General features: G+C 45.5%; 1 protein-coding gene across 1 annotated transcript in view; it reads right to left on the bottom strand.

The window, feature by feature from the left end:
- LOC139147171 (uncharacterized) overlaps window positions 1–12,115 on the bottom strand; it is a 41,141-nt gene that overhangs the window by 9,993 nt on the left and 19,033 nt on the right. Inside the window, exons 5-6 of the mRNA XM_070718089.1 lie at window positions 3,402–3,519; window positions 633–751 (exon numbers count right to left, since the gene is read on the bottom strand). Of these exons, the coding sequence (XP_070574190.1) occupies window positions 633–751; window positions 3,402–3,519 (237 nt within the window). The remainder of the gene's footprint in view (window positions 1–632; window positions 752–3,401; window positions 3,520–12,115) is intronic.

Below are 12,115 nucleotides of genomic sequence, written 5' to 3'. Positions count from 1 at the left end.
AAGAAATTGAATGGTTGTGATAATGGTTGAAAACTTACTCTCGATTATCTGTTGTCGATAGCGTCAAAGGAGTTCGGTCGCAATGTCGTATCTTTGGCTAAGATATTCTTCTTAAGGTAGAATGCGCCACTTATTCACACTCTCAAATTTTTAGAGTAATTTTCTGGTCTTCCTCTTGTGAAGGCTCATTTTAAAGTTATTTGATCAAGGAAAGTTTTTTTCGCAAGATTGGTCATTTCGAAAATCTACAAAGTTAATTCTTCCATAGAAATAACACAGGAATGGTGGCCATTTTGAGTTTCAAATCAGTACTGTGGTAAATTGTTTCTATGGTGATAAACTTTGCATGGTGACCCTAGAGTTTTATTCTTTATTAAGTAAGAGAATCATGCAAGTTTTAGCGAGGCAAGTTTGAGCAAAAGCTTAAACCTCTCACTTTCGTGGCGCATACTACCTTAATAATGAACTCCTTGAATGTTTTCTGATCGTGTTTCATTTGTGTTCGTATAGCTGTCCGTAACGTTGCATACACCTTGTAGAAAGTGATAAAGAAACACCCTTACTGACGGGTGAACAACATTGAATCTTAGCGGTTGCCAAGGACGATAACAATTAAGATGATTAAAGCTTACCACAGGGAAGACTTGAAGGGAAGATGCACTGAATATCTCACTGCAATCATATTTTAATTTCTCCACATCTTCCATGGTTGATTTGCCCTTCTGTGTGGCGAAGTATAAATATATGCTACCTGCCAATATAAATTTACAGGCCTCGTGAAAATTCGAAAAAGTTGAAACAGCCTCTTTCCCTTCATAGTCAGTCTTTTTTTTATCGATAACTGAAAAAAGAGTCTCGAATTATCGGATTATTTAAAAATTCTTTTAAATGGCATTGCATATAATTATATCGTGGAAAGGGTCCCATCTAATTTTTCTTTGCATGTATCCATGATATTAATAGAGGCCATCGAGATGGCATGTTCACTGCGAATTCAAGGAAAGGTTGGAACGATGACCATGCAAAAATACAATTTTCTATTACAATTGCCTAAACCATACCTGTGACGGTGGTAACACAGAATTCTACCCTTTAATTAAATCTTCATTTTTCACTTACCTACAGCGATTTTAATGATTTCATAGATATGATATGAGGGCGACAAGATCTCAAAGAATAGTAGGATCCTGGAGACTTTAAAGCAAAGATTTTGTGAGCATTGTATATGAATTACTCCTTTTTACAGGAATGACAGTTTAATTTTAGAATATTTTGACCCAACGTGTCGTAAGCTACCTTACATGGACAATACTTTCTGTCCCATGACGTTAAGTTTCAATTGCGTCTATTGCTTCTACCACAGGCAAGAATTCAGTCATATCATTGTACATATATTTGATACGTTTCACGTTATTAGTACCTACGGGCACCGTCAGGGGGGACTTATAGGTTTGGTCATGTCGTACGTCCGTCCGTGCACGCAGACATCTCAGAGATGCAAGGAGTGATTTCATTTAAACTTGGTACAAGGATTACTTCATATGTCATACATGTGCACGTCGATTTGTTTTGTGATACGATCCAATATAGCCGCCATGCAGCCATTTTGTTACGATTTTTTCACGTACGGAGCCATAACTCAGGCACATCTCAAGCGATTGTATTCAAAGTTGGTACAAGGACATTGACCTATATCATACATATGCACGTCAATTTGTTTCACGATATGATCCAATATGGCCACATGGCGGCCATTTTGTTACAATTTTTTCATTTCCTTAGCCATAACTCAGACATTTATCATCGGATTTTATTCAAAGTTTGTACAAGGACATTGACCTATGTCATAAATATGCATGTCAATTGGTTTCACAATCCGATGCAATATGGCTGCCTTGTGGCCATTTTGTTATGATTTTGTCATGTCCTGAGCCATAATTTGAATATGTATCGACTGATTTTTTTCAAAGTTAGTACAAGGACATTGACCTATCATGTCATAAATATGCATTTCTATTGGTTTCACAGTCCAATGCAATATAATGGCTGCCTGGTGGCCATTTTGTTACGATTTTTTCAAGTACAGAGCTGTAACTCAGGCATATTTCCACCAGTATCATTCAAAGTTGGCAGAAGGACATTGACCTATGTCATACACATGCACATCAATTTGTTTAACGGCATGTAGCAGTATCATGTCAATTATTGAGTTTTCATAATTAGTCTGATATGTCAAGAAATACTGTATCAAATTTCATGAAACTTGGTACAGATGTTAAGCTCACATTGCTTTAACTGTGAAAAAGACATTTATCAGTGTCAAGTTAATTAATTTGTAATTGCATATGTAATGAACTTTCCTAATTAGAGTGATATATCCACAAATACTGCGTTAAAGTTGATGAAACTTGGTACAGATTTTGATCTCATAGTGTTGTAAATACAAATCAATGACACTTAGTGGTATCATTTATATATATAAATTAATTGCTAGTTTGCATTTACATAATGGATTTTTGTTTTTAGGGTGAATGTCCAAAGTACTGCATCAAACTTTATGAAATATTGTACCGCTGATAATCTGTCAGGGATAGGATGCAAAAATGTTTGGCAGCATCCTGTCGATTAAGTACTAATTGATTCATTTTAATTACCTTTTGTAATTAGTATGGCGGCTTACATTGGTTTTATGTTTTCACCACCATGGAACTCAATTTTGGCCATTAACCCCATCTGTATCGCAGTATTTTTAATCACAGACCTAATTAATGAAGAGGACTCTTTCCTCTCAGAGGACTTGTAATTAAAGTACAAGTGGGGACTGTGTCATTGTCAATGACTTGTTAAATGATAACGTCAGCCTGTTATGCTGAAATTACAACACAGTCTAATAATTCCATTGATGAAGTACGTGTATATTTATCTTATATCTGAAGTACTATGTAAATTTGAGCCTCATAATAAGTTTTAAGACTGCATACAACACTAATGATTTCTTGTGTCAAACAGAGAGGGCAAAGGAAGATAACACTTCTGCTTTGCCACTCCACTGAGTTATCAATGATCTCACTGGCCTATGAAGAGATGTACTGTACAGTCATAACACTGTAGCATTTCTAGTGGTCATCATTTATCGATTCAGAAACTGATTTCCATGGAAAGTTTGTGAAAGTTTTTATTAAAGAGAAACATTTTCTTTCCCGCCCAGGGCAGTGATTCTTTCTCATTAGCCCGTTTTAAAAAATCGGAGGTTCCTTATTGCGTATGAAAAATGTCACTAAACCCAATCTCTCGGCCCCAATAATTTTAATAACACCCCCTCCCCGTTTCGCTCCAACCCTCTCGTCGTTAACTCTGATCATTTCCTATCAGAAAATGATTATTTCAGAATTATTACTCACATTCGCTGTTTGTTGTATCGGCATTAAAACTGTTCTTGAATTCTTCGTTGTTTCGTGGAAGCATTATTGCTTGCAGTGGGGTCTTTGTCTCGGTGACGAGAAAATCGTATAGAAACCCCTGGAAAATGAAAGGAGAACACGTTCGTGCTTTATGTAAATAAATTGCACGTATATGCATCTGACTAGGAAACAAAATTGCACAATTTATCATCGGCATATAAATATCGCTGGCTTATTTCCGTTGTAGTAACATTTATGTTGTCTTTCTTCGGATAATCTAATGAAACTAAAGTAAAACCAGAAGTTTTGGGGAAATAATCTCTTCTTAATACAGGTTTCAGAGGTTATTTCCTATCAGGTATGACGTAAATCTACGTTTACGATGGCTGCTGTGTGAAATAAAATAAGAAAAGAAGATAGACATTCAAGAGCTGTAGTAATTGTGTATTATGGATTGAAAATCCACAGCTGCACATCAGCAGAAACATACTTTGAATGCAATATAAAGCGTGCATCGCGATCGCGTTCTCCTACATTTGGATTTTTAGCATGAATATCAGACTGGTAGTACTGGCAGGGAAGTTGCACAGCACTGAGCTAAATGGTGAACGACAGTGATAAATGGTTCTAAAGAAAGAACATCGAACTTGCTAAACTCCTCCACTTCGCACAGCCTAAGGTTCACTGTACGCTGTACGGCCCTCTCCTGCCCCGGTTTTAATCAAGACATTTTTCTCTCTTCTTTGGTTCCGGGGCTGTCTTAGCCAGAGCGTTGAGGGCATTACACTGTACACGAGAGATGATAATGCTGCGAAGCAGACGAAAGGCTGTGAGTGTGAGAGAGTCTGGTATACTGCAGGTCATGGTGGGATTTAAGTCACTTCCTGCAGTCTCTCTGTATTTTCATACAGATAATGCACAACGAAACACTAGCCCCCGCCTTTTTTAAAGCATGAACACCAATGAGGTTAAATAAATTCAAAAGATTTCCTGTCATAAAATATCTTCTATAATCTTTACGGCCCTGATACGGTTTTCGCGGACCGAGTTTGTACGGTGAAAGGGCCTAAGCGTGCGAGGGCCCGTAAGCCTTGCGACCAAGAGCGGCAAAACCCGTATCAGGCCCGTAAAGGTTTTATCATATACCATATGGAATGATAAGCATGTAGTTTACATAATATTCAGCATCGTTTTGGAGATAAAAATGCGTGCGATATCAAAAATTCATCGCCATTTGATTCAATATTTTAGAAAAGCGATGGCCGCTTCCCGTCGCGGATTGACATACAATACAATACAATACAATACTTATTGCTCATTATATTATAGCTTTGTCAATACCAGTGAATTTTGTGACGTCATATCCATACATTATTACTGATAATGTATTCCATTATTCAGCACTGCGGCCCCACAGCGAGCAAGTTTTTTTTTGGAAAACGAAAATAGGACTGCGCATTTAAAAGGAGGGGAAATATCGGATAAACCATGTAATACACAAAACTATAAATCTTGACAATGGTTCACAATATTGATAATAATGTCTTACTGTACGATTTATTACATTTTTTGAGTCCTCACGCACGCACTTGCCGTCTGGCTGGCTGGCGCTCAGCATGCAGTCCCCGTCCGATACGCTGGTTGTACTACGACGTTTGTTTACAACATGGTTCGCTTCGTTGCCGTATAGGTGAAACAGAACTCAGTACGTTTGCAAACTCCTAGACGATACTGGGTTTGACACATGGCATGTATGTCAGTGGCCATGTAAACGATGCAAGCGTGAAAGGCTACTCGAACCAGCCGTAAGCGGGCCAACAACGGCAGCTTGATGTCATCAACCTTGACCGGAAGTGTCTACGGAAATTACTACGGAGCCATTCAAAGGCAGACAGTCCATGTAGCCGACAATGAGATGCTAATGATATGCAGAATGTACAAGTTTCAGGTTTCGTCGACCAACTTCCCCTCTTGGGTACAACTTCAAACTCTGAAATACCAAGTCAGTGGCTCTTGTCTGTACATAATTCAATAGCAAACTTGTGGAAGTTTCCAAGTTCGTGGGACCCTCTGCCAACTTGCCAACTTACTTGCCAACTTTCAATGGGGAAGTTGGCGGGGGCCTCTGCCAACTTGCCAACTTACTTACTTGCCAACTTTCATGGGCCGAAGTTGGCGGGGGCCTCTGCCAACTTGCCAACTTACTTGCCAACTTTCAATGGGGAAGTTGGCGGAGGCCTCTGCCAACTTCCACCCATTAAAGTTGGCAAGTAAGTAAGTTGGCAAGTTGGCACAGGCTTCCGCCAACTTCCACCCATGAAAGTTGGCAAGTAAGTTGGCAAGCTGGCACAGGCCTCCACCAACTTCCACCCATGAAAGTTGGCAAGAAAGTAAGTTGGCAAGTTGGCAGAGGCCCCCGCCAACTTCCACCCATGAAAGTTGTCAAGTAAGTTGGCAAGTTGGCAGAGGCCTCTGCCAACTTCCACCCATGAAAGTTGGCAAGTAAGTAAGTTGGCAAGTTGGCACAGGCCCCCGCCTACTTCCCGGTATCAAAGTTGGAAAGTAAGTTGGCAAGTTGGCACAGGCCTCCTCCAACTTCCACCCGTGAAAGTGGAAAGTAAGTAAGTTGGCAAGTTGGCACAGGCCTCCTCCAACTTCCACCCATGAAAGTTGGCAAGTAAGTAAGTTGGCAAGTTGGCAGAGGCCCCCGCCAACTTCCACCCATGAAAGTTGGCAAGTAAGTAAGTTGGCAAGTTGGCACAGGCCCCCGCCAACTTCCACCCATTAAAGTTGGCAAGTAAGTTAGCAAGTTGGCAGAGGCCCCCGCCAACTTCCACCAATGAAAGTTGGCAAGTAAGTAAGTTGGCAAGTTGGCAGAGGCCCCCGCCAACTTCCACCCATGAAAGTTGGCAAGTAAGTTGGCAAGTTGGCACAGGCCCCCGCCAACTTCCGGCAGACAGTCCATGTAGCCGACAATGAGATGCTAATGATATGCAGAATGTACAAGTTTCAGGTTTCGTCGACCAACTTCCCCTCTTGGGTACAACTTCAAACTCTGAAATACCAAGTCGGTGGCTATCGTCTGTTACATAATTCAATAGCAAACTTATGGAAGTTTCCAAGTTCGTGGGACCCTCTGCCAACTTGCCAACTTACTTGCCAACTTTCAATGGGGAAGTTCGCAGGGGCCTCTGCCAACTTGCCAACTTACTTACTTGCCAACTTTCATGCGTGGAAGATGGTGGCGCCCTTTGCCAAGTTGTGGAAGTTAGCAAGTTCGTGGGACCCTCTGCCAACTTGCCAACTTACTTGCCAACTTTCAATGGGGAAGTTGGCGGGGCCTCTGCCAACTTGCCAACTTACTTACTTGCCAACTTTCATGGGCCGAAGTTGGCGGGGGCCTCTGCCAACTTGCCAACTTACTTGCCAACTTTAAATGGGGAAGTTGGCACAGGCCTCTGCCAACTTCCACCCATTAAAGTTGGCAAGTAAGTAAGTTGGCAAGCTGGCACAGGCCTCCACCAACTTCCACCAATGAAAGTTGGCAAGTAAGTAAGTTGGCAAGTTGGCACAGGCCCCCGCCAACTTCCACCCATTAAAGTTGGCAAGTAAGTTAGCAAGTTGGCAGAGGCCGCCGCCAACTTCCACCAATGAAAGTTGGCAAGTAAGTAAGTTGGCAAGTTGGCAGAGGCCCCCGCCAACTTCCACCCATGAAAGTTGGCAAGTAAGTTGGCAAGTTGGCACAGGCCCCCGCCAACTTCCGGCAGACAGTCCATGTAGCCGACAATGAGATGCTAATGATATGCAGAATGTACAAGTTTCAGGTTTCATCGACCAACTTCCCCCTCTTGGGTACAACTTCAAACTCTGAAATACCAAGTCGGTGGCTATCGTCTGTTACATAATTCAATAGCAAACTTGTGGAAGTTTCCAAGTTCGTGGGACCCTCTGCCAACTTGCCAACTTACTTGCCAACTTTCAATGGGGAAGTTGGCGGGGGCCTCTGCCAACTTGCCAACTTACTTACTTGCCAACTTTCATGCGTGGAAGTGGTGGCGCCCTTTGCCAAGTTGTGGAAGTTAGCAAGTTCGTGGGACCCTCTGCCAACTTGCCAACTTACTTGCCAACTTTCAATGGGGAAGTTGGCGGGAGCCTCTGCCAACTTGCCAACTTACTTACTTGCCAACTTCATGGGCCGAAGTTGGCGGGGGCCTCTGCCAACTTGCCAACTTACTTGCCAACTTTCAATGGGGAAGTTGGCGGAGGCCTCTGCCAACTTCCACCCATTACAGTTGGCAAGTAAGTAAGTTGGCAAGCTGGCACAGGCCTCCACCAACTTCCAACCATGAAAGTTGGCAAGTAAGTAAGTTGGCAAGTTGGCAGAGGCCCCCGCCAACTTCCACCCATTAAAGTTGGCAAGTAAGTTAGCAAGTTGGCAGAGGCCCCCGCCAACTTCCACCAATGAAAGTTGGCAAGTAAGTAAGTTGGCAAGTTGGCAGAGGCCCCCGCCAACTTCCACCCATGAAAGTTGGCAAGTAAGTAAGTTGGCAAGTTGGCAGAGGCCCCCGCCAACTTCCACCAATGAAAGTTGGCAAGTAAGTAAGTTGGCAAGTTGGCAGAGGCCCCCGCCAACTTCCACCCATGAAAGTTGGCAAGTAAGTTGGCAAGTTGGCACAGGCCCCCGCCAACTTCCGGCAGACAGTCCATGTAGCCGACAATGAGATGCTAATGATATGCAGAATGTACAAGTTTCAGGTTTCGTCGACCAACTTCCCCCTCTTGGGTACAACTTCAAACTCTGAAATACCAAGTCGGTGGCTATCATCTGTTACATAATTCAATAGCAAACTTGTGGAAGTTTCCAAGTTCGTGGGACCCTCTGCCAACTTGCCAACTTACTTGCCAACTTTCAATGGGGAAGTTGGCGGGGGCCTCTGCCAACTTGCCAACTTACTTACTTGCCAACTTTCATGCGTGGAAGTTGGTGGCGCCCTTTGCCAAGTTGTGGAAGTTAGCAAGTTCGTGGGACCCTCTGCCAACTTGCCAACTTACTTGCCAACTTTCAATGGGGAAGTTGGCGGGGGCCTCTGCCAACTTGCCAACTTACTTACTTGCAACTTTCATGGGCCGAAGTTGGCCGGGGCCTCTGCCAACTTGCCAACTTACTTGCCAACTTTCAATGGGGAAGTTGGCGGAGGCCTCTGCAAACTTCACCCATTAAAGTTGGCAAGTAAGTAAGTTGGCAAGTTGGCAGAGGCCCCCGCCAACTTCCACCCATGAAAGTTGGCAAGTAAGTTGGCAAGCTGGCACAGGCCTCCACCAACTTCCACCCATGGAAGTTGTCAAGTAAGTTGGCAAGTTGGCAGAGGCCCCACCAACTTCCACCCATGAAAGTTGGCAAGAAAGTAAGTTGGCAAGTTGGCAGAGGCCCCCGCCAACTTCCACCCATGAAAGTTGGCAAGTAAGTTGGCAAGCTGGCACAGGCCTCCACCAACTTCCACCCATGAAAGTTGGCAAGAAAAGTAAGTTGGCAAGTTGGCAGAGGCCCCCCGCCAACTTCCACCCATGGAAGTTGTCAAGTAAGTTGGCAAATTGGCAGAGGCCCCCGCCAACTTCCACCCATGAAAGTTGGCAAGAAAGTAAGTTGGCAAGTTGGCAGAGGCCTGTGCCAACTTCCACCCATTAAAGTTGGCAAGTAAGTAAGTTGGCAAGTTGCAGAGGCCCCCGCCAACTTCCCAGTATGAAAGTTGGCAAGTAAGTTGGCAAGTTGGCACAGGCCCCCACCAACTTCCACCCATGAAAGTTGGCAAGTAAGTAAGTTGGCAAGTTGACAGAGGCCCCCGCCAACTTCCACCCATGAAAGTTGGCAAGTAAGTAAGTTGGCAAGTTGGCACAGGCCCCGCAAACTTCCACCAATTAAAGTTGGCAAGTAAGTTAGCAAGTTGGGAGAGGCCCCCGCCAAGTTCCACACATGAAAGTTGGCAAGTAAGTAAGTTGGCAAGTTGGCAGAGGCCCCCGCCAACTTCCCTGTCTGAAAGTTGGCAAGTAAGTTCGCAAGTTGGCAGAGGCCCCCGCCAACTTCCACCCATTAAAGTTGGCAAGTAAGTAAGTTGGCAAGTTGGCAGAGGCCCCCGCCAACTTCCACCCATGAAAGTTGGCAAGTAAGTAAGTTGGCAAGTTGGCACAGGCCCCCGCCAACTTCCACCAATTAAAGTTGGCAAGTAAGTTAGCAAGTTGGGAGAGGCCCCCGCCAAGTTCCACCCATGAAAGTTGGCAAGTAAGTAAGTTGGCAGTTGGCAAAGGCCCCCATCAAATTCCCTGTCCGAAAGTTGGCAAGTAAGTTGGCAAGTTGGCACAGGCCTCCGCCAACTTCCACCCATGAAAGTTGGCAAGTAAGTAAGTTGGCAAGTTGGCAGAGGCCCCCGCCAACTTCCACCCATGAAAGTTGTCAAGTAAGTTGGCAAGTTGGCAGAGGCCCCCGCCAACTTCCACCCATGAAAGTTGGCAAGTAAGTAAGTTGGCACAGGCCCCCGCCAACTTCCACCCATGAAAGATGGCAAGTAAGTTAGCAAGTTGGCAGAGCCGCCGCCAACTTCCACCCATTAAAGTTGGCAAGTAAGTAAGTTGGCAAGTTGGCAGAGGCCCCTGCCAACTTCCCTGTATGAAAGTTGGCAAGTAAGTTGGCAAGTTGGCAGAGGCCCCCGCCAACTTCCACCCATGAAAGTTTGCAAGTAAGTAAGTTGGCAAGTTGGCACAGGCCCCCGCCAACTTCCACCCATTAAAGTTGGCAAGTAAGTTAGCAAGTTGGGAGAGGCCCCCGCCAACTTCCACCCATGAAAGTTGGCAAGTAAGTAAGTTGGCAAGTTGGCAGAGGCCCCCGTCAACTTCTCTGTCCGAAAGTTGGCAAGTGAGTTGGCAAGTTGGCACAGGCCTCCGCCAACTTCCACCCATGAGAGTTGGCAAGTAAGTAAGTTGGCAAGTTGGCAGAGGTCCCCGCCAACTTAGACCCATGAAAGTTTGCAAGTAAGTAAGTTGGTAAGTTGGCAGAGGCCCCCGCCAACTTCCACCCATGAAAGTTGGCAAGTAAGTAAGTTGGCAAGTTGGCAGAGGCCCCGCCAACTTCCACCATGAAAGTGTTGGCAAGTAAGTAAGTTGGCAAGTTGGCAGAGGCCCCCGCCAACTTCCACCCATGAAAGTTGTCAAGTAAGTTGGCAAGTTGGCAGAGGCCCCCGCCAACTTCCACCCATGAAAGTTGGCAAGAAAGTAAGTTGGCAAGTTGGCAGAGGCCACCGCCAACTTCCACCCATTAAAGTTGGCAAGTAAGTAGTAAGTTGGCAAGTTGGCAGAGGCCCCGCCAACTTCCCTGTATGAAAGTTGGCAAGTAAGTTGGCAAGTTGGCACAGGCCCCCGCCAACTTCCACCCATGAAAGTTGGCAAGTAAGTAAGTTGGCAAGTTGGCAGAGGCCCCCGCCAACTTCCACCCATCAAAGTTGGCAAGTAAGTAAGTTGGCAAGTTGGCACAGGCCCCCGCCAACTTCCACCCATTAAAGTTGGCAAGTAAGTTAGCAAGTTGGGAGAGGCCCCCGCCAACTTCCACCCATGAAAGTTGGCAAGTAAGTAAGTTGGCAAGTTGGCAGAGGCCCCCGCCAACTTCCCTGTATGAAAGTTGGCAAGTAAGTTGGCAAGTTGGCAGAGGCCCCCGCCAACTTCCACCCATTAAAGTTGGCAAGTAAGTAAGTTGGCAAGTTGGCAGAGGCCCCCACCAACTTCCACCCATGAAAGTTGGCAAGTAAGTAAGTTGGCAAGTTGGCACAGGCCCCCGCCAACTTCCACCCATTAAAGTTGGCAAGTAAGTTAGCAAGTTGGGAGAGGCCCCCGCCAACTTCCACCCATGAAAGTTGGCAAGTAAGTAAGTTGGCAAGTTGGCAAAGGCCCCCATCAAATTCCCTGTCCGAAAGTTGGCAAGTAAGTTGGCAAGTTGGCACAGGCCTCCGCCAACTTCCACCCATGAAAGTTGGCAAGTAAGTAAGTTGGCAAGTTGGCAGAGGCCCCCGCCAACTTCCACCCATGAAAGTTGTCAAGTAAGTTGGCAAGTTGGCAGAGGCCCCCGCCAACTTCCACCCATTAAAGTTGGCAAGTAAGTAAGTTGGCACAGGCCCCCGCCAACTTCCACCCATGAAAGATGGCAAGTAAGTTAGCAAGTTGGCAGAGGCCCCCGCCAACTTCCACCCATTAAAGTTGGCAAGTAAGTAAGTTGGCAAGTTGGCAGAGGCCCCCGCCAACTTCCCTGTATGAAAGTTGGCAAGTAAGTTGGCAAGTTGGCAGAGGCCCCCGCCAACTTCCACCCATGAAAGTTGGCAAGTAAGTAAGTTGGCAAGTTGGCACAGGCCCCCGCCAACTTCCACCCATTAAAGTTGGCAAGTAAGTTAGCAAGTTGGGAGAGGCCCCCGCCAACTTCCACCCATGAAAGTTGGCAAGTAAGTAAGTTGGCAAGTTGGCACAGGCCCCCGCCGACTTCTCTGTATGAAAGTTGGCAAGTAAGTTGGCAAGTTGGCACATTCCTCCGCCAACTTCCACCCATGAAAGTTGGCAAGTAAGTAAGTTGGCAAGTTGGCAGAGGTCCCCGCCAACTTAGACCCATGAAAGTTTGCAAGTAAGTAAGTTGGTAAGTTGGCACAGGCCCCCCGCCAACTTCCACCCATGAAAGTTGGCAA

Source organism: Ptychodera flava, chromosome 13 (assembly GCF_041260155.1).
Source record: "Ptychodera flava strain L36383 chromosome 13, AS_Pfla_20210202, whole genome shotgun sequence".
NCBI classification, from domain to species: domain Eukaryota; kingdom Metazoa; phylum Hemichordata; class Enteropneusta; family Ptychoderidae; genus Ptychodera; species Ptychodera flava.
Note: the sequence above shows the minus strand (reverse complement) of the source record. Positions and strands in the feature narration are given on the sequence as shown.